This window comes from Bombus pyrosoma, linkage group LG10, assembly GCF_014825855.1.
Source record: "Bombus pyrosoma isolate SC7728 linkage group LG10, ASM1482585v1, whole genome shotgun sequence".
In the NCBI taxonomy this organism is placed as follows: domain Eukaryota; kingdom Metazoa; phylum Arthropoda; class Insecta; order Hymenoptera; family Apidae; genus Bombus; species Bombus pyrosoma.
In genome coordinates, this window is record NC_057779.1 from 5,758,130 (window position 1) to 5,779,293 (window position 21,164).

A 21,164-nucleotide genomic window follows, 5' to 3' on the forward strand; every position below is an offset into this window, starting at 1 on the left:
AAATCGTACTTTGATTATAGTATTGATGACTTCTTTCACATTTTTACGTTTTCCTAATTTTCTAATTTTCTTACCCCTTACGCTATACAAAAGTTGCATCTTGATGGGTTATTAATTTCGCAATGGTAATCGAACGTACTTCTTCTAAAGAAACATTTCTACGTATTATGGAATTTGTAATTCTTTCCTGTAATTCTTCTTTTTTTTTTTTTTTATTTGCAATTCTTTGCTGGTTCACGATTTTTAAAAGATACTACGATAAATAAAGATTCGATGCAAATGTCATGGAACAGTCGCCGTAATGTCAGGAGGCACGGAAATGAAATTTTTGAAATAGCGAAATATGAATAAAGCATAAAGCGAGTTTACTAAACAATTATTCAAGAGCTTTCTCGGAATCGCTTGCTGTCGACACAGCGAGAGCAAGTCGCACAAAATATTAAGCGCTTTGAAGTAATTTTAATAATCTAAATATATTTAAATTACAATTATATAACATTTAGATACATTTAATTATTTTACATGATTATGGTATAATATAACACAAATAAAATAATGTTATAGAAAACGTAAATGTACTTCATGCAAATAAGACTGTTTTAAGTTAGAATAATTGATTGAATTCTATGAAATTAATGGATATTAAAATTTACTTGAAATAATCCAGAGTATTTGACATTAAGTAGTTGTTAGTTAATTAATTAATTTTTCCCAAAACATAAGCTTCGCCTTGTGGTATTCGGTTAATACTCTTCGATTAAAACTCTTAGCACTTTCTCAAGAGGTAATCCCACCCTCTATAGCCCTCCTATAAAATCCAATGAAACAATTAATTCTCCTACATGACTCATTAAACCCGAAACGATCCAAACACTACCTTACATCCACTAAAACGATGGTACACGTTTCATCAACCGTTCACATACTCGTCTTACCCGGAATCGAAGTTGCAGCTCCATCAACCACTTGTCATTCACACCTACACACATCTAACGAGAAATTCATGCACCCTCCGGCCACGGTTGCAACCCAATCTAATGAAATTCCAAGAGCCAGGCTCCATTTGCTTAATTGCTATTAATAACGGAACACCTTTCTCCGGTCAACGAAGCGTGCACAAGCGGATAATCCGCGTACACTCGCGCTGTTCGAAGTTTCGTCGGCTTGGAAAACCACTATCCTATACTCCGTTCGCATTAGCGCGTGTAATTTCGGTTTATGGAACCGGCCACAGCCCTTCGACCACTTCATTATCCCGTCACGTTATATCGAGCTACTTAGTTGCAAGAGTTTGTCGACCAGATTACAACGAAACGATCCCTGGCCGCGACATAATCGACGAACTTTCGAGACACCAGTTTGATCAAGATCGACACATACCGATACACCGAATCTTATCTATTTGTTGTTCATAAACTATTATTATAAGCAATCTTGTCTAATTTTTTCGTTCGCAAACCATTGCCATAAGCTATACATAGAGTGACAGTAATTACGGTATAATCAACAAGAGAGTAGTTGTAAGTGAAAGAATATATGGAAAATATGAAATATGATTGCCCGCTTCTTGAGAAAATTAATTTTATACGCTATCGTAAAAGTAAAAATAACAGAACTATTTGATAAACCGTGGATTCTTATGCGATATCATATTTTTATGAATATAAGTAAAACAGAATTTTAATAGCAGCTTGTTTCATTTATAAAATACGACAACGAATGTTCTGCTTTGAATATTTTATATATCGCATATTATCTTACGTGTCTTTAAATTTTCTATAAATGCATAAAATTCCGATTAGAATATAAATGTCACGAGTAAATGGAATGTTAAGTATGACAAATTTTAGTGAAACATATTTATCTTAAATTAGTCCTAAAATTAACTTTCCCGTGCTTAGTGTGCGACAGTATCAACACATTTCACTATTAGAAGATAATCACCTGGTTCCTATCCCGCCATCCTAATGTAGTATCGTGGACGAGGAGCCTGGGGGGTGTCGGGCGAATTATAAACAAGCGGTTGCGGAACATGTGTGTGGTGGCGCTAAGACAAAAGACAAGGGGTTGCTAGGGGACAAAAACGAATTAACAGTCATTGTGAGTTGAGAAGTCAGAGAGTGTTACTAGTGTTGTCGAGATAACGTTGGATCCGTGGTGACGAGAGTTGCTAATTAACTAATCTAATTGTCTTAATTATAATACGTTATTGTGATTAGTCCATGTTAAACAACCATAGCTTCCTGTTTAATCAACATCTCTGTTTAATCCATTTATTGTAAATAAACTAATTGTAGTAAAGATCCTACATTGATATACGAGTATATGTAAGTCGACTGAATCAAAAATGACCCAGCCATCGACTTCGCGAGGGTTGATCGAGAAACTTTCGGAACTGGAAGATTGAAGGGGGTGCAAGCGTCCAGATCCCCAACCCTCTTCCGTGTCTCTTCGACGTATCGGTTTCGAATCCAATCTTCCGTCTACGATTCCTTTGACCTCGCGAAAACGATGTAACATCACCCCCCTCTCCTTCCCCCGTCCTCTTTTGAGAAATCCTTTGTTCTCAGACGAAGACGATCGATTTAAATACAGTAGGGAACTCGATTATGGGGATGCGCTCGAGTGCGCGATTCTAAGATACTCCAAATCGTGTATGTCAGCAGATGGAGGAGATGGAAAGCTCTTTTGAGGTACGATTCGTGGGAAATGACGTGTGAGGTGTGTATCGTTCGAGGGTATGGAATGGATTTCATTTGTTGTTTGTTCATTTATGCGTGGTTAAGGGTTGTTTTACTCGTTTATAGACTTTTTATGGTTATTGTGCTAAACTGATAATTTTGGGTAATTTTTTTATGTACCGTTAAGGGTTGTTTTACTTGTTTATAGACCTTTTACGATTATTGTAATAAATTGATAATTTTGGGTAACTTAAGTATGAGTTGTCTATGTTTATGCAGTTATTTAATACATAATTTACTACAATTATAAATTGAGTTATGCATCGTTATACGTAATAATTCATAGACGATTTTTATTAAATTTTAACTTAAAAATAAATAATGTCTTAATTCGTGCTTTACGCGGTTCACCACGGAACGAAAAAGATTTCGGCTTCTTTTCGAGATTAACCGTTGCCTGTAAAACACGTGTATTTTCAATGGACAGGAAATCTACGATTCTATAGATATTTGAAAACTATGAGTCTCGTAAAATCGTTCGACTAATTCTAATTAAAGAATTGGCGAAAATTATGCTGTACGAGATGAACGATGGTGGAACTCTTTCAGTGAAAGGTTGCCAGCTCATATTGCAATTAATCGATCGGCTTATTAGCGTGTATTAAGAGAAGGAAATTAGTCGATTACGGGAAGACAGGTTGTCGATATCTCAAATATTAATTTCGTTAAAAGTTAAACTGGAGGCATTTCGATATTTCCTGTGTATTCGTTACAACGTAACAATATAGCTGGTGAACAACGCGATTTCCTTTGGTAAAAAATTCCATGTAGCGCGCCTGACTGTTCAATTAATTCCGGTAGTCGGTAGCATTGCACGTTCCGATATGCAAAAAGGAAATAACTGAACCGTATTTTATTTCACCGATTCCGGTACCAATTTGTTTCTCTCTCGTTCAGCGTCGGTCAAAATGAATTAAATCGAAACGAAATTCACGATCGGCACGCATTTTCATTTTAACATTAAGGGCGAAAATGCAAAACACGACGTTAACATTAAAGGATTGTCACGATCATTATAAACGAGATTATCCCGTTTTCACGTAATTTTCATGTACGTATTACCTTTTATTTAAACTACAGCTTTTTCAATTCCTTTTTCAATTCTCTGCTTCCGAGATGTATTCGATATTTAAATATATTGTGAAGCAGTTTGATTTGGTATTTTACGGCACTTGTCGAGGGAATTTACGAATAATATATTATATATTAAGAAAAAAGAAATACAAACCTATAAAAGTTACGCAAAATATTATCGAAACAGATGGACAATTTTTTCAAGAAAACACTCGTCCTGGTTAAATCCTTTCTGACTTTTCCTATGAATTTTCCAAATAATCTAATATGTATAGCGACGTACAGGGAAACTTTAACCTGACAAAAATGAGGTTCGTGTAAAATCGAGTTACTTACAGACTTACCTACCTATGTCTTTTACTATTGTCCTAATTTGTATTCCATTTTTATCGATGTAATCAATTTTTAATGAATTTTCAATTTACGTAGCATATGCGTAAAAGATCTTGAATAAATTTCGTTGAAATTCCCTGAAAATGTACATTTAGATTCTCATGGTATGTACGTGTTAATTAAGTGGTTAACTCAACATTTTCCAAACCACTCTTCGGTTTTAAATAAAAAATAGTCGCCGAGGAGTAAACAAAATAAATTGAAATCCGAATAAAAATTCAAAGAAGCATCGAGAGACGTAGGGGTTTGCCGATATAAAAGTGTACAAGGGTGTCCAATATCGATAAACAGGCAACGATATTCGACTGACAAATAAACTTTGTGAAGTTCGAAACTCGGACACGTTGCAACGCGCCAGTATGGAGACGAATTTCCAATCGCGCGACGAGTACAATTTTGGATTTCAAGGTTCTCGCGTTTCTCAAATCTCGAGTTTCCATCGCGCGTTTCTCCCTATCTCCCTTTTCCTCCATCAGAACTTTACACACAGTACACGGTCCATTTCCATGCTCCATCCGGATCAAAACTAACAATCGCCGATAGTAAACGCAACTTCCGGGCAGAATCTTGGCAACTTGGTCTGACAAGTTTGCGCGAAGTAGCTAGCTCCGAAAATTTCGTAAACCCTCACGAGGATTCTCCCTCTCCCTCTCGTTTTTCACCCTTACCCGGCCAATTCGATATCAGAATTTGATCAAATCCTCCCTCCTCTTCCAATTCGGCCACCCTCTGTTTCCAGACCCTCGGCAGATCGAATTCTTCCAGCTCGTGTGACATGTCGCCGAGTTTACTCGGCTCTAACTCCCGCTGCGTCGCGCGTACAGGGTGGCGGCGTAAGTAACGAAGCTGGGTTAGCTGGGTTCTAAGGTAGTAGTTTCCTGGGCTACACGTCCATTCGGTTGATAGGTTGGTAGGAGACGCACAGAGGGTGTTTGACGCGTGGGTGAAGGTAACAGGCAGCTAGGACTAGATGGAGAGGAAATCTTGGAATATACGTACATGTACGTGGATGCATTTGGGAATAGAGAGGGTGGTGGGTTCATTGAATGGCCCCTCGGGTGACTATGCCAACAAACCCTAACTAACGTAAATAAGATGTCCTAGGAGGGTGGTGTCGTCTCTCTGTTTCTATCTTCTTATGGTTCTCTCTATTTGACCTCGTTCCTTTATCTTTTTCTATAGTATCCCTTCTTGATTTAGGTTAGGTTTCGCTTTTTTTCCTTTTTTGATCTTCCTTATCCCTCAGTTGTTCCTCTTCTTTGAATTTATTCTCTATGTTCTTTTAACATAACCTTTTTTAGCTTCACTCTCTGCGGCATAAACCTCCTCGGTTCAGTTTTATTCTCTTCCTTTCTGTTCCCTGAGTTTGTCCCATCATCTTTCTCTGTTTCACCTTCCTTGTTTTTCTTTTATCTTTCATACGCATCTTCCGCCTCGAGTCACCTTCCTCTGGATATCAATTTTCATTCGAAAAAGAATGTCTACCTTTCTCTGACACAGACCTTGATCTACTCTCCTTTCTCTTCTGAGCTTACTTCACCTTCTCTTCCTTTCTTCCTGACCCTTAAACATTCTCCCCTCCCTACTCCGCTTTCCTCTTCCTTTAATCTCCCTCTTTCGCAAACCTTCTTACCATATATTTCTCTCTCTTCCCTTCTCATCGCCAACCATATCCCTCTGTCACGCTGCTTCCTGGCCCATTCTCGTATACCTTCTTTTCCGACCCCTGACTGATTCTCAGGGTCGTTCTCTTACCCTCGAAAACGATTCTAATGAAGCCCCGGGCCAATTACCGGCTTTCTTCGCGAAAACTTCGAAGGGAATTGCACGGACCAAGGCGGATGGACGTCGTGCTTCGTCAGAGACGACGAATTCAGGGGCTCCGAGAGTCAGACAGCGACGCCTTATTGTAAATACACGCGGGGCAGGTTTACGAACAATATTGGGATGAATCAGACGAATTTGTAAAACGATCATAGGATGCATCGGAGTGGGTCTTTTGGATAGCTTTGTGTACGATAGTCGTTGAATGGTCGTCGAATGAGTTTCGTATAACATCATAATGATCGAGGGCGCTACGATGAGTGGGCGGTTTCCCCAGCTATCTTCCGTTGGCCTGTTATATGACGTAATAGTCGACGTGTTTCGCAGAGTCATAAATTATGGCGCAGTTTTTGGGGCCGACGACGTCCATTGTGACCAACGAAATATTGCTGCTACAGCGAGATATTAATGGTGTGTGATACATCGACAGAAAACAAAGTGGGAGAATTAAAAATGGTTATGGAAGTGGTGGATCTGTGATTTTTTTCCTTATTCTATTTATGGCTTGGATATTTAAGTGTCTTTAAGAGAGAAAAACAATCGAGCAGTATCGATCATTTTTGCATACAAATATGGTAAGTCACATTTTCTGTCCTATATAAGGTGACAACTTTTAAATTCAATGTATGAATTATTCACATATTTTATTTTATTACGCATACATGCTCTATTTTATTTGCTTTTTCAATTAAATTTGTATCGTTGTCGCTGTCTGAAGTATTTCAAACATATCGATCGTCGCATCTAAACTGTAAATGTTTATGCAATATTAGATCTTTACGCTAGAGAAATAAGATAATTGAAGCTGGACAATGGATCGGCTGTATGTATTTCGGATGCTTTAAACTGACAAATCACAAAATACAATTACATAAATACAATTTTCTGCTTCTGTACGACTCATATTTAAATTAAATACTAAATTGCACCTATATAACGGGTTAGCTATATCTGAACTCGAACAGAAAATCCTGATTCCTTGTACAAACAATTAAGATTTAACGATAATTGATATCGTTTATAGCGAAGCTCATCAAGTCTCGCCGTAGTTCCAACCGGAAATTTCGTTAAATCACGAGATAATGGAGCAACGATAATGGCCATTCGGAGGTAGGCAAGCATCCGGGGCGATCATTACCACGAGCATCTCATTTATATAATCGAACGTCTGCTCTTCCAGCATCTTATTAGTCATGCCTAAAGGCGTGTACCAACTATGTAAGAAGACGAGAACCTTTCCATTTTCTCTCCCTTTGTGTCACGCGTTTTACCACTCCTCCTTTTGACTAAGCGATCCGGAAATGATGAATTCGCCAACCTTATCACGACCATGTGCCGTTGTTTCCCTAAACGACTTCAACAAATAAGCTGTCTCGAACCAGAGCATTTCCCTCTCACGGGGTTCGTAATCCTTGTTTCGAAGCCAAAATCTGTCTCTCCCTCTTCGTCGATCGCTGAACTTCTTATCGCGAAACGAGAAGACCATAAGACCGAAAATTGGACTTTCCGTTTGTATCATCCTTCTCGTAAGCCCGAGAACGTTCCCTGAATTACGTACCGTTCGGTTAACTACCTGACTTGCCTCGCCTGAACTTTCCCTATGATATTTTGAACCTGATGTTCCATTGAGAACGTGTAGCATTATATAGTAATGAGAAATAGAAGATTGAATATTAAAAAATATATTTTTCGCTGTTTTTAAGCTTTTAAGCTTCAATTTTTGCTCTTCTTTGTTTTAAGAAATAGACAACAACGAAACATAGACGCGTATACAGTAGATTTTAGACAGACAAAAAGAAGAAAGAAGTTGTATACGAACTTTCTAAACTGCAACCTATGAAACCCGACAGACTTTTTGAGTAAACGTGCGTCTTATGAAATTGTCTAACTTATAGAACAAAACAGCTTGTAATTGACACGGAAACGGAAAATCTCTATCTGCTACTAATAAAAATAACGCTATTTAACAAGTAAGAGCGTCAGACGTCAATCACAACCCATAAAAGTCTATCAAAAACGTCACCTAAAACGCCTTGTTCCTCTAACCTTGCTATCTTTCACGTTGCATCAAGCCAGTCGTCCAACATCAATCTACTACGCCGTAAAAAGTATCTCGGAAGCGTTCTTCCGCTACGTAACGCCCCCCAATTTTTGTCTTCCCTTAATCCACCCCCAAGCACTTTACGAAAACGCGTCGTGAAAGTTCGATACTTTGATAACGAGAGTCTGGGCCAAGTCTCGATTCGACGCATCTTCCACCTTAATTAAAGAAGTTTGTCTCTGAAGATGCCATTCCAATGGCGTCCAACGTCGGTATTTCCGCGTCCTTGACCCTACCACAGACCGGAAATTATATACATGTGTAACTGGCTTGCTTCTCCTCATCTCGTCTCACGAAACGTTTTCGCTTCCAGTTGGTCTCGCGAACGATGCTGTTGTTCCTCTTTCATCGAATTAATTGCCGTACCGTGGTATTCAATGTGCGAATATCTCGCCGCAAAATGGCTGTCCCACGAGCAAACAATGCTGTAAAGCGAGAACGACATCTTTTTTTTAACAAGCCGTTTCATTTGACACAGTTTCAATTTTCGTAACGCGCGCCGGTTACGTCAGCCACGAATTCGCATCACACGCAGCGAAATAGCCGGATGGCCATGGCTTTTTCGGCGAATTGCTATGCCAGCGTTGTTGATTGTTATGAGAATCAATTGTTCGGAACAGCGGTTGTTCTTCTTTGGCTATTTCATATGGATTACGCGTTTATGTATTTGCTTGTTTTTTCATGCAGCTTCGAACCGTTGAACAATGTTGCTTTAGATGGTTAGTTTTAATCGACGATTGAAATCAATTGCTGGGTTACAGGTGATGCAAGAGGCTTGATATTGTAACACGTTACGAGGGTCCAGCATTGTAACACGTTAAAATAAATCTAATGTAAACGTCTCGTATAAATCTTACACGAGACATGCATTTTTCAAAGCAAATTCGAAGATTCATCTCGCTACTTTTCATCCAGCGCGCTATTTCTATGCTTTTGATCGATAACTTGTTAAATTAACAATCTATATAAATCTCGTATGAAACTACAAACCTAACAAATATTTTTCCAAGCGTATTCGAAGATTCACCGACTCGCACCATCCATAATTTTAATTACAAGACTATTAAACTAACACAGGCTAATCCAAAAGTCCCGTACGAGTGTTACGTGAAAGTAAAAACCTAAGATTTATTCTTTGAAGCAACTTGGAAGATTTCTAGCGCAAGTTGCAAGATTCCTCTGGCGAATTGTTGTCGATCCTTCCGTAGACACACGTAAAGGTTTAGTCGGCTAGCGACAAGAGAACAGCACATGCCTGTCGGAACGTTTCCTAGTTAGACCAATTCCGTACTTTCGCTCGTCACGATTAATTAGCTTAATTCTGGCTTCCTGTTGTGCGTACCGACGGGGCACCCAAGGATGGTTGCGTGTTACGGCGGCATAACCAGCCGCATTCCGGCGTCATAGTTGACGCACGTATGTCGTCGTAAAAGCACTCGTGGCATTCGCCAAGCGTCGCGAGGATGGGCGCCGCCGAGACGTCGATCTGCATTTCCGTGCTGTGCTTATACGTCCTCAGGGCCACACCACCACCACGTGCTTTCAATCGTCTGGGTAAGAAGGTTGGATCAACCGTTGCATTCATTCAGATCGTCTGCACTAACGGACTAACGAGAAGGATGACCTAATTTGTTGGATCTAATGTTATTCCCCAGTGGTTTTATTTTATAGTTATTTTGTTTGTAGATCTATCATTTCATTCGTGTTATACGCGTTTTCCAATGCAAGTAAAATTTATTAGAATTGCACAATTGATGAAAGGAATAGATAATTCGATACTTTGATGACCAACAAACTGTTGAGGTTATTAGATGTATAATGAGAGAGACGCGTGGATAAATTATAAGGTAGAAAAATATATTTGAAATACAGAAGTGAAAAGTACAAAAAATTGAAATAATAATATGAGCTGGCCCAGGTCCGCACGCTAGCAGTGTTGCTCTATAACTGAAAAACCCCGAAGCCAACGTCGCCTGTCGACTGTTTATGGTCTGCCTTCTTCCCAGTCTTTTGTTTATGCGTTGTCGATGGCTTCGGTGCTTTAGGAAGCTAAAAAAGACCAGATGTAGAGTTTTCTTAAAAGCGGTGACCTTCAACACAAACTAACACAAGGAATAGTATTTGAAAATTATTAGTATAATCGCAATTTAGTTATAATTAATATGATCTCCTTATAACTTTTGCAGGTACTAAACACGTGCAATTAACACTTGATTGTCTCTTTCACACTTTCTTTGAGCAGATCTTACAGAAGCATATATGTAACAACTTCACGTAAATATCGTGTCATCGTTTACTTTACACATCGTCACCTTTAAAAACACTCGGAAGCGAATGCAAATTTCAATGAAGATATATCAACCAATTAGCTGCGTGTGACGAGTATACACGTCGAACAGAAACTTTATTTCGGTGCGTTTAACGCGTATAGTAGACTCGACGATCGGACACCATGAGAGATTTCTAAAACTAAATTCCATAGTTAACTGTTTAACGTCGATCTTCAGCGATCTGGATCTCACGAAAGTTCCGGGACATGTATCGAGCTTTTTAACACATCGTCAACCCTCCTACCAGACAGCTCACCAGTGTGCCAAATCCGTGGTCAGAGACCTTTCCAGAAAACGCTTATCGCTTTCCATGTACCTCATGGGACATCGCGAGCTGTCGAGTATTTCCGAGCAATCAGTTCCATGCACGCGATCCTCTACGGTGGACAAGGACAATAGAAAGTGTCTCTTATTGTTAGAACCGCGCTAATCCTGAAGAGTATCACCGCTCAAAACAGTCATCGAGCCTAAACCTGATAACATTTCTGGTTGAGACCATCGGCAATCCGATACTCTTGGAAATGGTTCGACGGTGCGTCGACCTTGACGCGTGCATCTCCTCTATAAAGAAGTCGACTGTAACAGATATATTGGCGTCAAGACTCGTGGAAACCGATCATGAGCTTGTTTCTTTTTCTAAGTTCCTAGAAATGACGAAGTTCCTAAGCCTAACTTAACCCTTTTTCTACGTGCGGCAAAACTTCACAGACGCCTTGCACCCTCTGGAAGAAGGGCGGCGGATGGTACCGGATTAACCTAACCCTAAGCTATACCTAACCCTAACCTATAATACTTAACCGTAATCTAAACCTAACCACGTAGATCCCATGTCTCGTTCGAGTAACTCGTGGACGTTGGTGCTGTGCCACGAATAACTCGAATCGTTATGATTAGAGGTATACGACTTGAAAACAGTTATGACTCACAATAATGCATTGTGGCAAGAGTGTATGTCGTGTAACTACGTCGTGAGTCAGAGACAATTTTCTACAACCCCTGTAGGTACACGTAATCCGCTTTCCCTCTTTGTATTATGTTACTTGTTCTACGATTGTTTCCCTTGAATTACTTCCGCGTATTTTTTCTACCTCTTGAAATAATAAATCTAATAGAAGACGTACTGGAGAGCGAACTCTCGTTTCACTATAATAGTACAGAGTGGCGAACTTTAATCGAAAGAATGAAAATGTTCTGCTACCAAGTTCAACTGAACTTAGTTTGCAATTCTCGGACTGTAGATTAGGGAAATTTCATATTTTTGTAAGTATCACTAAAGAGTAGAAGTTCGTTCTATGTAGTGAATATTATAATAATAGTTCTACTCGGAATACTCTTTTACCTATATCGATATTCTAAATTTTCATACTTCAAAATTAGTTTTAAGCTATATTTAACTATAAATGCATAAATATCCGTGGAGTAATAATTATTACTCAAGATAAAAATTAAAAATTGTTCAATTGGTTAAATCTACGAGTACAAGCCTTTCCCTGTTTAGACGATCGTTACTTTGTGTACGATATTATCGTCAGCCTGCGGTCGCGTATACACTTATGGGAAATTAAAGCTGCATTCACACTAACGATGGCGATACGGTCAGATCACGTTAAGTCATAGTTACCGATCAAAATCGCTTACATGTAATCCAATGAGAGCACACAATAGGCGATTCGGTTAAGTCAAATAGAAACCTGTTAGCCGTGGCTAGCGATCAAGACCGCGGTCAATAGTGGGAAAGGAATATGGAGGATGAGCGTTTAATCGAATCTGTACGAAATTACAGCGAACCATATATATGATGTCAGTCGCAAGAAATATTGTGATATATGTGACAAAACGCAATTTTGGATCGAAACAGAGACGATATAATATCATAAAATGAAAGATACTGCGACGAGATTTTATTGTTTCTGATCGTTTAGTGTGAATGCCTCGGTAAAATCTCAGATTTTGATCAGCTCGAAAGAAACTGAAAATCCTAGATTCAATCGTTAATGTGAATCAGACTTTAAAATACTGTCGAGGCAAACAATTTCTTCATGCTCCGTAGGCAAACTGGGTTATGTACATCCAAATTTAATCTTTTTTATTATCATAAGATTTTAAAATATCAGAAGAAATCGTGAGATACTCAAAAATTCTCATTATAAACTTTATTATTTTAATTTATTGAAAATCTATTTTTAAATATAAAATATATTTTTCCTTTTAATATTCTTATATGACATAGTTTGGTACTTTTTAGAAATCGGTGTGTACATGTTATGAAAATTATTTTTTAAACGTCCCTTCTTTTGCGAATGAAAATAATATTTCAAAAGGGAAATGTGCCGTGCGGCATCAGATGATATTACAGAAAACAGACTTGATGGACGACATTTTTTCACCGTACAACGTGTGTACGGTGTATTCTAGAAAAGAGTCGTAAACCACAGACAATTTTTTTTCCACCCCCGTGATTGCTCTTTGTTCCGTGTTCGCCGTTATTCTCTCTGTTTGCGCACATTTTTCTGTGTCAATTTGCACCACTTTTTACCCGTTCTCGCCCTCTGTTGCTCCCTGTGTTTGCTTCAAGATATGGTAGAAGTTACCGCAATACGTTTCAACAAGCGTTTTGTATTCCTAAAGAGATTGCAGACACGTGGTATCGTCATAGATTTTAAATTAAGTATGTTTTTCGTTGCAACGTAGCAATGATATTCTTAACATTTCCTTTAGAAGATAACGTTGTTCTCCTTTTTTGTCAGCAGATATTTTCTTTCCTAAATAATATTTGAATTTAATATAATAATTATTTTATCATATGGATAATTTGGTCGTGATTCTATCACCGAGCAATTTATTTATATCGGCCATAAGCTCTTGGTCTTCTTAAAATGAAAACTTGCGGTCGAATCGCACGTAATAAACGAACAATCGATCAATTTTCCTCCGTCGACGGCAACATAAGATTCGCTAACTCGCTAAAACTAATTCTACTAGTAAAAAACTATATTCAGATAGTTATTCATATTGCTTACACTATAAATAAGCATGCTACTACGCATATAAATACAAATGAGCCTCAACATAAAATTTCACGTGCAAACAATTTCTCCCACTTGCAGTCTGTCTATCCCTTTAAATTTCGTTACACCCAAGGAACTCGGCCTCGTTATCCCATCAAAATTAGTCAATTTCACACCAAGGCACGACACGACATCGAAAACGCGTCGTAAACACGCAGATCGCCACGAAAATAACACCACGTAATTATCAAGCGGATACAAGCGTGCGTTAGTCGAAGCGCGTTTAAAGGTGTCTGGAAAAATCGGTGCCGATTTCCCGGGACGAGATGTAATCGGGTCGTTATTATAGAATTACATGCAATTACCCGGCGTCGATTAATGCAGCGTATTCAGATCGCGTCAAGAAATTTTCCCCGCTTCTTCGCTCCTTAAAATTATACAAGTTCCATGTCTTTCCCTTTGAATGAAACCTCGCGTTAACGATCCATTTTGTGTCAGTCTAACGAGCGGCCGCGTCTCGATTTTGCCTGCAGCTTACGCGAAAGAACCTTCCTTGGAGATTATGCCAAGCGGGGATACACAGACGAGGCCAATCGGCTCCAGTATCATCCTGACGTGCAAACCGAAAGTCGACGACACCAAGCTGATCAAGGACATGCAATGGATCGACCCCCAGGATCACGTGATCGAATCACTCAGGTACGTACAATAAACGTTAGAAGTATGTGGTTATCCACATAAGACCTAATTAATTAACTGTCACGTTAGAACTAATTTTGTCATTTTTTTTTTTTTTTTTTTTTTTTGGAACATACGTTGGTTCCTTGCCATTGTATATGCAATGCAGTATATTCTCGTCTGGAAAGGGTTGTAACAGCGATAATTTGTGTAATGGTGATTGCGACGATTGTAGAAAGTTTATGGGGAATTTAAGAGGGTTGACTTTACGAGAGTACATTTTGAGAACAAATTACCCGCTTTTAACATCTGTCGGGGATAGCTTCATTGTGCTTCAAATTGGGGATAGTTTTAAGTATCGCGGATAGATCTAGTTTTGCGACTGGTGAATCGATGTAGAATTTTGGTATTTCTAAATTTAGATTAGCTTCGAAACGTTTACTTCGTTCGAATTGACGGAACAGGAATAGAGTAACGGTAGAAAATTGTCTTTCAGATACAATTTAATCTCGTGACGATCGTAGAATTTAATTGGAGTGAAACGAAATGAAAGAACGTCTTCTTTAAATTTTGCTTCTTGAGATATCGTTCGTTTAATTATGAAAAATTAGCTGCTGGAATAATAACGAGAATGAAAAATAATTCTACGGAGAGAATTTTAACCAATTCCGAGGAATTTTAATTCGATTTATAAGTGTTTTTAAGTAAATTTAAAGGGGAATTGTTAAATAAATACTGGTAAATTAATATAGTCTCAGTATCTTTTTAACGTAGACTCAATTCTAGCTATTCGTTCGATTTAAACGAAAATATGACAGGAATATTTATTTAAAATGATATAATACGAGCAAGCTCGTTTCTCTGAAGTAACTGAAAAGGATTACGTGCAATTTCGTAGGTGTAATGAATATTAAGACCTTCTGTAAACATCGACGCTTGACGTGCAATCATAACTCAAACGGGATGCTGTAAGGATGGAAAATAGAAAGAACAGTAGAAAGCGTTGTTACAACGCAAACAAACGTTTGTCAAGTCAGACGAGAATATACGAGCAAGGGAAGTCCACGCTTTCGAGCTTTTTCAGACAATAACAGAACCGCCTTTAGCAGATAATTGGAAGAAGAGTATAATGGATGTGGTGTAATTTATGCAAATTCAAATATTACGAGTTTTCGTAAAAATTTCTGTCGAATATATAAAACCAAATATTTTTCTCCTCCTATTTTTATATGAGATTTTGTGAGAAAATTGATAAAAGTAAAAAAATGTATTCTTTCTAAATTATAATCATATAAAAATATTAACATGATATCTTTATTTTTTTTACAATTGAATACAATGCTGAAAATACTTTGTTGATAAAAATTTCTAATCTTTCTCAAAAATTTGTCTAATCTTTGTTATACTGGAATTGCTACTATAAGAAAACATATACAAATAAATATATAAAACATGTATAAATAGAGATGTAGATTTAAAAAAATTATACCTCGCCCAATATACACGCTAACTCTAATGTAACTCACATTTTTTTCCCATTTTTTTCTCTGTGAGAATAACACACGAATAGAGACACGATCGACACATCGCACTAATTTAACGAATTTCTGTCACTTATTTCGCACACAGACTCGTCGTCTTGCCGGTGGAAAGGCGAGTATACAAAACTCCATTCATAACTTTTAACACGTAACCCCGTAGTGTCATTGCCAAGTCCCTCTCTGTTCTCCGATAATCGTCCCCCCTAAATAAATATTACACATACACACACACACACATATATATATATATACATCAATATATAGATAAAATTTCCATTCATCAAAATTATCGTCAGAAAACGTCCATTTTCTTTGTACGAATACACAGCCTCACGAAAGTATTGCAACACTGAAAGGGTTCCAACTTGATTAATATTTATAATCACGAAGTCGTCTCTCATAACAGTGCCAATGTAAAATGTTTCATATAACGCAAACAATAAACGCGTAAAAGTTTCCTACGATAGGTATTCAAATACTTTCATGAGTCGGTTCATGCAAATACCTGATAGATATACCATCGAGCAACGTGCGCACACACCATACAACCATCAACCCTGTACCTTCACTACCCCCGTGACTGATTTACGTCTACTACAGCCCCTCTATGGAGCTCTTAATTGCTGCAGGTCAGCCCGCGAGCTAAGCGTTGCTCATTAAGCGGTTCGAGAAAAGTTTCCGCCTTCCGTAGCCAAACTAACTTGTATTTGAATAGTTAAACAGAGCCAAACCCACTGCCTCTGTGCCACGTGTACCGTGTACTATTCGTTGATATAAGAAAACCCATAGCCATGCTATTTAGAAGTTAAATAAGACGACGCTCGCCACACGTCATTCAATGATAACAACGGCCACCTGAGCAATTATATGCTTCTACCAGACTGCGATGTTTCTCGGAACGATCGGGATGGGTGCTGTTCGTGGAAGCAAAAGGGAAATTTCGCCCAATAAATTAGAATTATCGAACCATTTGAAATGATATTCTACCGCACGCTTGAAATCAATTCAATACTCAAGGCCAATTTCCTCTTTTATTTTATGGATATTTTATGGTGAGGCATAGTCGGCGAGAAAAGGATAATAATAGAAAAGTTGACATGTTATTTTTTCACTACAGTATTATTTATTTATAGCGTGATCGTGTGTATTTTAGATTAGGGTTAGGTAAAGTAATTAGAATCTTTTAAACTTATTTTTACTGTACGTTATTATGCCATAAAAATAAAATGTCAACTTTTATAGCACCCTTTCTCGTCACATTCTCCCACTACTCGATAATGTAGAAAGGGTGGATTGGAAGAAGAGAGAAATGTCAAGTTGTGGCATTTCTCAGAAAATGAAAACTTATTTTTCAATATATGTATAATGTCACAGCTTCCTATTTTCTCATACATCAACATGAAACATCATTCTATTCTGCATCGTTTTCAACTTTGACCTATGACTACAGGTAGTACTACGTTAAACTCTAAAAAATGAAAAGTGTTAATTTTTTGATATACATCTCAGTTTCTTATAATTACTGTAACAATCATAAAATTTAACTCGCAGTGCCACAATTCTTGTAATAAAAATTCCAAAATTCCGATTATTTCATAAGCTACGATATACATAATATGTTCTTCCTTCTTCCATTAGTCCTCGCTATATATTAGGTCGTCTGAAAAGTTTCTTTCGTTTTATAATGGATACACAACATTTTTTATTATTTTATATTATTTTATCGAATTACGTATGATCCATTTTCTCCTACCAAGATAAAGATCACAACGTTCGACAGATTAGGTTTCACGTTTGTATAAAGATGCGTCGTTGTAAAAGACGTGTCTGTAAAAGAAAGACACTTTTCGGACAATCTAACATTATGCACGAAATAGAAAAGGAAAGTGGCCTTGGGCATCCAATTAATTTGAAACGTGTAATAACAGTAGTACGTAATAATATCACAGGGGCTTGGAAAAGTACACTTCCCTGGTACTCAGCTCGCACAACACTGGATCAACGAAATCATTCATCGTGTATTACACATTTGTGTACCCATTCGTTGATCGCGTGTAATCGCGTCTTCCGTGCGATCCTACGCGTTTACCGACGAACGTCGAGGATCTATCCTTCCATGGCTAAATAATGTATCGCGGCGTGCGTCTTGCAAATATTGAACCCCGCGATCAAACAATCCAACGAGCGTTAACCTCGGTAACTGATTCGTCGGATCGCGTGTTTGCTCGATTACGCGGACCCCGAGCGATTTGCATAATTATGTCCGCTCGTCGCGGCGAGTAATGGCCGATAAATTCAGCGCGGGACGCGTGTACCCGCTCGAGAACCGTTTCATTAATCGTACTTACTGGCCGTGTTCGCCGATTAGGCAAGAAGAAAGGGTATTATTGCATTATCGTTCGGCTAACGCTGCTATCTCCCCTGCATCGTCGCGTAATACACCGCAGCTCGAAAGTTCGTGGACACTTGCTCTTTTTTCACGCAATTAGCGATTTAGTCAGGAAATTGTAGAAAGATGATGGAAGAATTATACGAATATTATGGAAATATTCAAGATTGCTTTATATTGTATCTTATTATAGATCGTTGATGCGAATTCTTATTTTTCGCGAATGCGATTAAAGAAACGGAACTCGAGCAAAGGTTTGTGTAATGAGAAGTTTGGTTATTTTATATATTTCGTATGTTATATGTGCATTTTTATACCTTCAAATTTTTCCGAAATTCTTAATTTACAGCAATAGACACTGTGGCCGCTAATTTAGAATTAACGCTGTACATACGAAACACATTCTTCTCTGTTTTCACCCATTTCCTGTCTTTCGTTTGTCTTCTCTCTCAGTTTCCCGATTCCACGTGCCACTTCTCAGTGTACCGTAATCGTCCGTAAAATGTTCTCTTTTTGGTTAACTCCGCTTAAGGTGATCTCATGGATGTTCGTAGAAATAGGGGCTGAGAAAAGGTTGAAGTTGAGTAATCGGGATACGTGGCTGGTTGTTACAGGCTGTTACTACTTGCGGTCGAAGGTGATGTTGCACTGTTACGTGGGTGAAGGCTTAACGAATGTTTGTTTAGCGGAGAAATATATACTCTACTGACAGAAAATTTGCAAATAGTATAGCTCATATGGAATTGGCTATGTCAAAAGTAAACCAACTATCTTTCATGCTACTGATAAATTGTAATTTCGAATTTATATTGCACGATGTAGGTGAGACTAGTCTTATTATTTTCAGTATATATTAAATGCTGTTAGCAAGAACCATTTTGTGAAAGAAACTAGATACTGTTACAAGCCTTTAGATTTATCGCAAAAATCTTTAAATACAATTTTCATTATTTTTATTACTAACGTGATCCGATTGTTCAAAACGATGTTTTAGAAATATCAATCATTTTCGATATTCGACATACAAGACGTACTCCTTCGTGGAACCCTAATTTGATAGAAAATATGTGTACAGAGACACGTTTTTAAAATATAAAATGTACCCTACCTACGAATAAGTGACTGACCGTTCACTCAATTGAAATAAAATATCGAATTTCAAGACTTGAATCGCGAAGGATTAATTAGCATAAACGATTGTAACGAAGAAACGAAATAACGACCAACTTCAACGCAGACCCAGCTAGTACCATAACCCTCTATCACACGTGAACCTAACAACCGATCGAACCAGGGATCAACATCATCGTTATTTGTATCTGTACGTTTCTCTCGCTGTGAGATCACCAATCTCTGAAACTCGCATTTCCTAATCGAAAGGATTCATTAAAGCGTGTACCTGTAGCGAGCTAACCATTCGGATTCGTATCGGAGCTATTCATTACGACACGATTCAACATCTCTCCCTTACCAGAACCTTATCTTCGAGCCAGTACTCTGTCATGCAGTGTTGTTAAATTGTGTGAATCCATGTGAATGCGTCTCGTTTGTACCAGTTTCCCAGGTCATGCACAACACGAAAGACGACGAAATTGCTGGTTGTCCGCGTTCACCAGTTTAGGATCCAGGTAGAACCAATCTTCCGTCTCTGAGAGAGGTCTTGGTTCGATCTGGCTCTTACGTCGAATTAAGGTCGATCGATTTGCGAACCGGCTGATCCTTCGAAACCAGCCCATCGATCCGAATTCGACGCGGCACTGTGCTCTCACCGCGTGTACAGCCCTACCTCGTAACGATATTTCACCGATATCGGCTCGGTGTTTCGCGTTAGAATACGGATTAGATGTTTTGCCAACGATTTATGAGCTGCACGATGCGTCTCGGATATTTCGGACGATCTGATTCAGGAGATATTCGGCGGTACAAAGTGTTACATTGAGAGTTTCGTTTCTTCCCTTTGTTTTAACCCCTTAACGCTCGGATCTTGCATTTAAAACGTTGCTTTATAGATTTTATAACTTCGTAGCGATAAAGCGAAGATTAGGTGGAAAGAGCTTTTATTCCTAAACTAGTTAAAAGATTTGTAAGTTAAAATAAGTAAGATTAGCAATGAAATTAGTTAAAAAATAAGTTCGTTTGTATAGATTGATAAAGTACCAAGTAATAAACGTGAAATTCAGAAACGAAAGTATCCACCTTTTCTAAAAGAATTATTCGACGTGTTTCAACTATTTTTGCACGAACAATCAACCCTTTTGTCTTATATCGCAATTTCTTACAATTTATATAACGTGAGCGTTAAATGGTTAATATTTATTCTTCCTTCGCTCTCATAGTGACTCTTTCTAATAATAAATAGTGTCGTCGTATTGATGTTTAAATAATAAATTCTGTGGAAGAAAATAACAATGTTTAAAAAAAGCACATGTAAAGCGTGTGTCATAATTAATAGAATATCGATCTCTGAATTTACTCGTGAAACACTGAGCCAATTCTTCTATTCACTCTGCAACATTTCACCTGAACATATCACTCATCGTCATCACCGTTATCGTTATAGAATGTTATCATCACTAGAATGGTTGTGTAACGTATGAAAAGTTGATGTAATAACAGCGATTTTTAATTATCCCGTATAGCACCCCGGGTCATTCGCAGCCGCCCATGTATACAGAATTGCTCCAGGACAACAGTTTGTCTTTGTTCTTCAACTCTCTGCAAGAACAACAGGCTGGGAAATACACGTGCAAGGCCACTTACGCGAATTCGATTCAGCTGGAGAAGTCTGTGACGATCGATACCATAGGTGAGCAAAAGATTTAAATAATGTTCAATCTTAAAGGGAAAAATTTCAAATTCAAGTTCTTGCCATTTTAATTTCCTCGTTTGAAACATTTCATGGCGTTTCGAGAAAAGGCATTAATAAATCCACTCAAAGGAAGTTTCAACAGAACCGAATTAAAAGTTGTATTTTTATATCGCAAATATTTAAGCTTGCAGACTTGGAATTTGGAACATTAAAAGTTTCCATTTTACTTTAATTAAATTTTCGTTTAACTCGTAGTGTAGGAAACATTGAAATTTT

General features: G+C 38.0%; 1 protein-coding gene across 5 annotated transcripts in view; it reads left to right on the top strand.

Annotated features, from left to right (window-relative positions):
- LOC122571584 (fasciclin-2) overlaps positions 1-21,164 on the top strand; it is a 171,474-nt gene that overhangs the window by 125,008 nt on the left and 25,302 nt on the right. For 2 of the 5 annotated variants that reach the window (XM_043735530.1, XM_043735531.1), the window contains exons 1-4: positions 9,531-9,687; positions 14,005-14,170; positions 15,779-15,802; positions 20,719-20,885. In XM_043735530.1, coding sequence (XP_043591465.1) covers positions 9,597-9,687; positions 14,005-14,170; positions 15,779-15,802; positions 20,719-20,885 — 448 coding nt within the window. In that variant the 5' untranslated portion in view covers positions 9,531-9,596. Of the gene's footprint in view, positions 1-9,529; positions 9,688-14,004; positions 14,171-15,778; positions 15,803-20,718; positions 20,886-21,164 lie in introns of those variants that run through there. The other 3 variants (XM_043735527.1, XM_043735529.1, XM_043735528.1) reach the window with 3 other exon arrangements.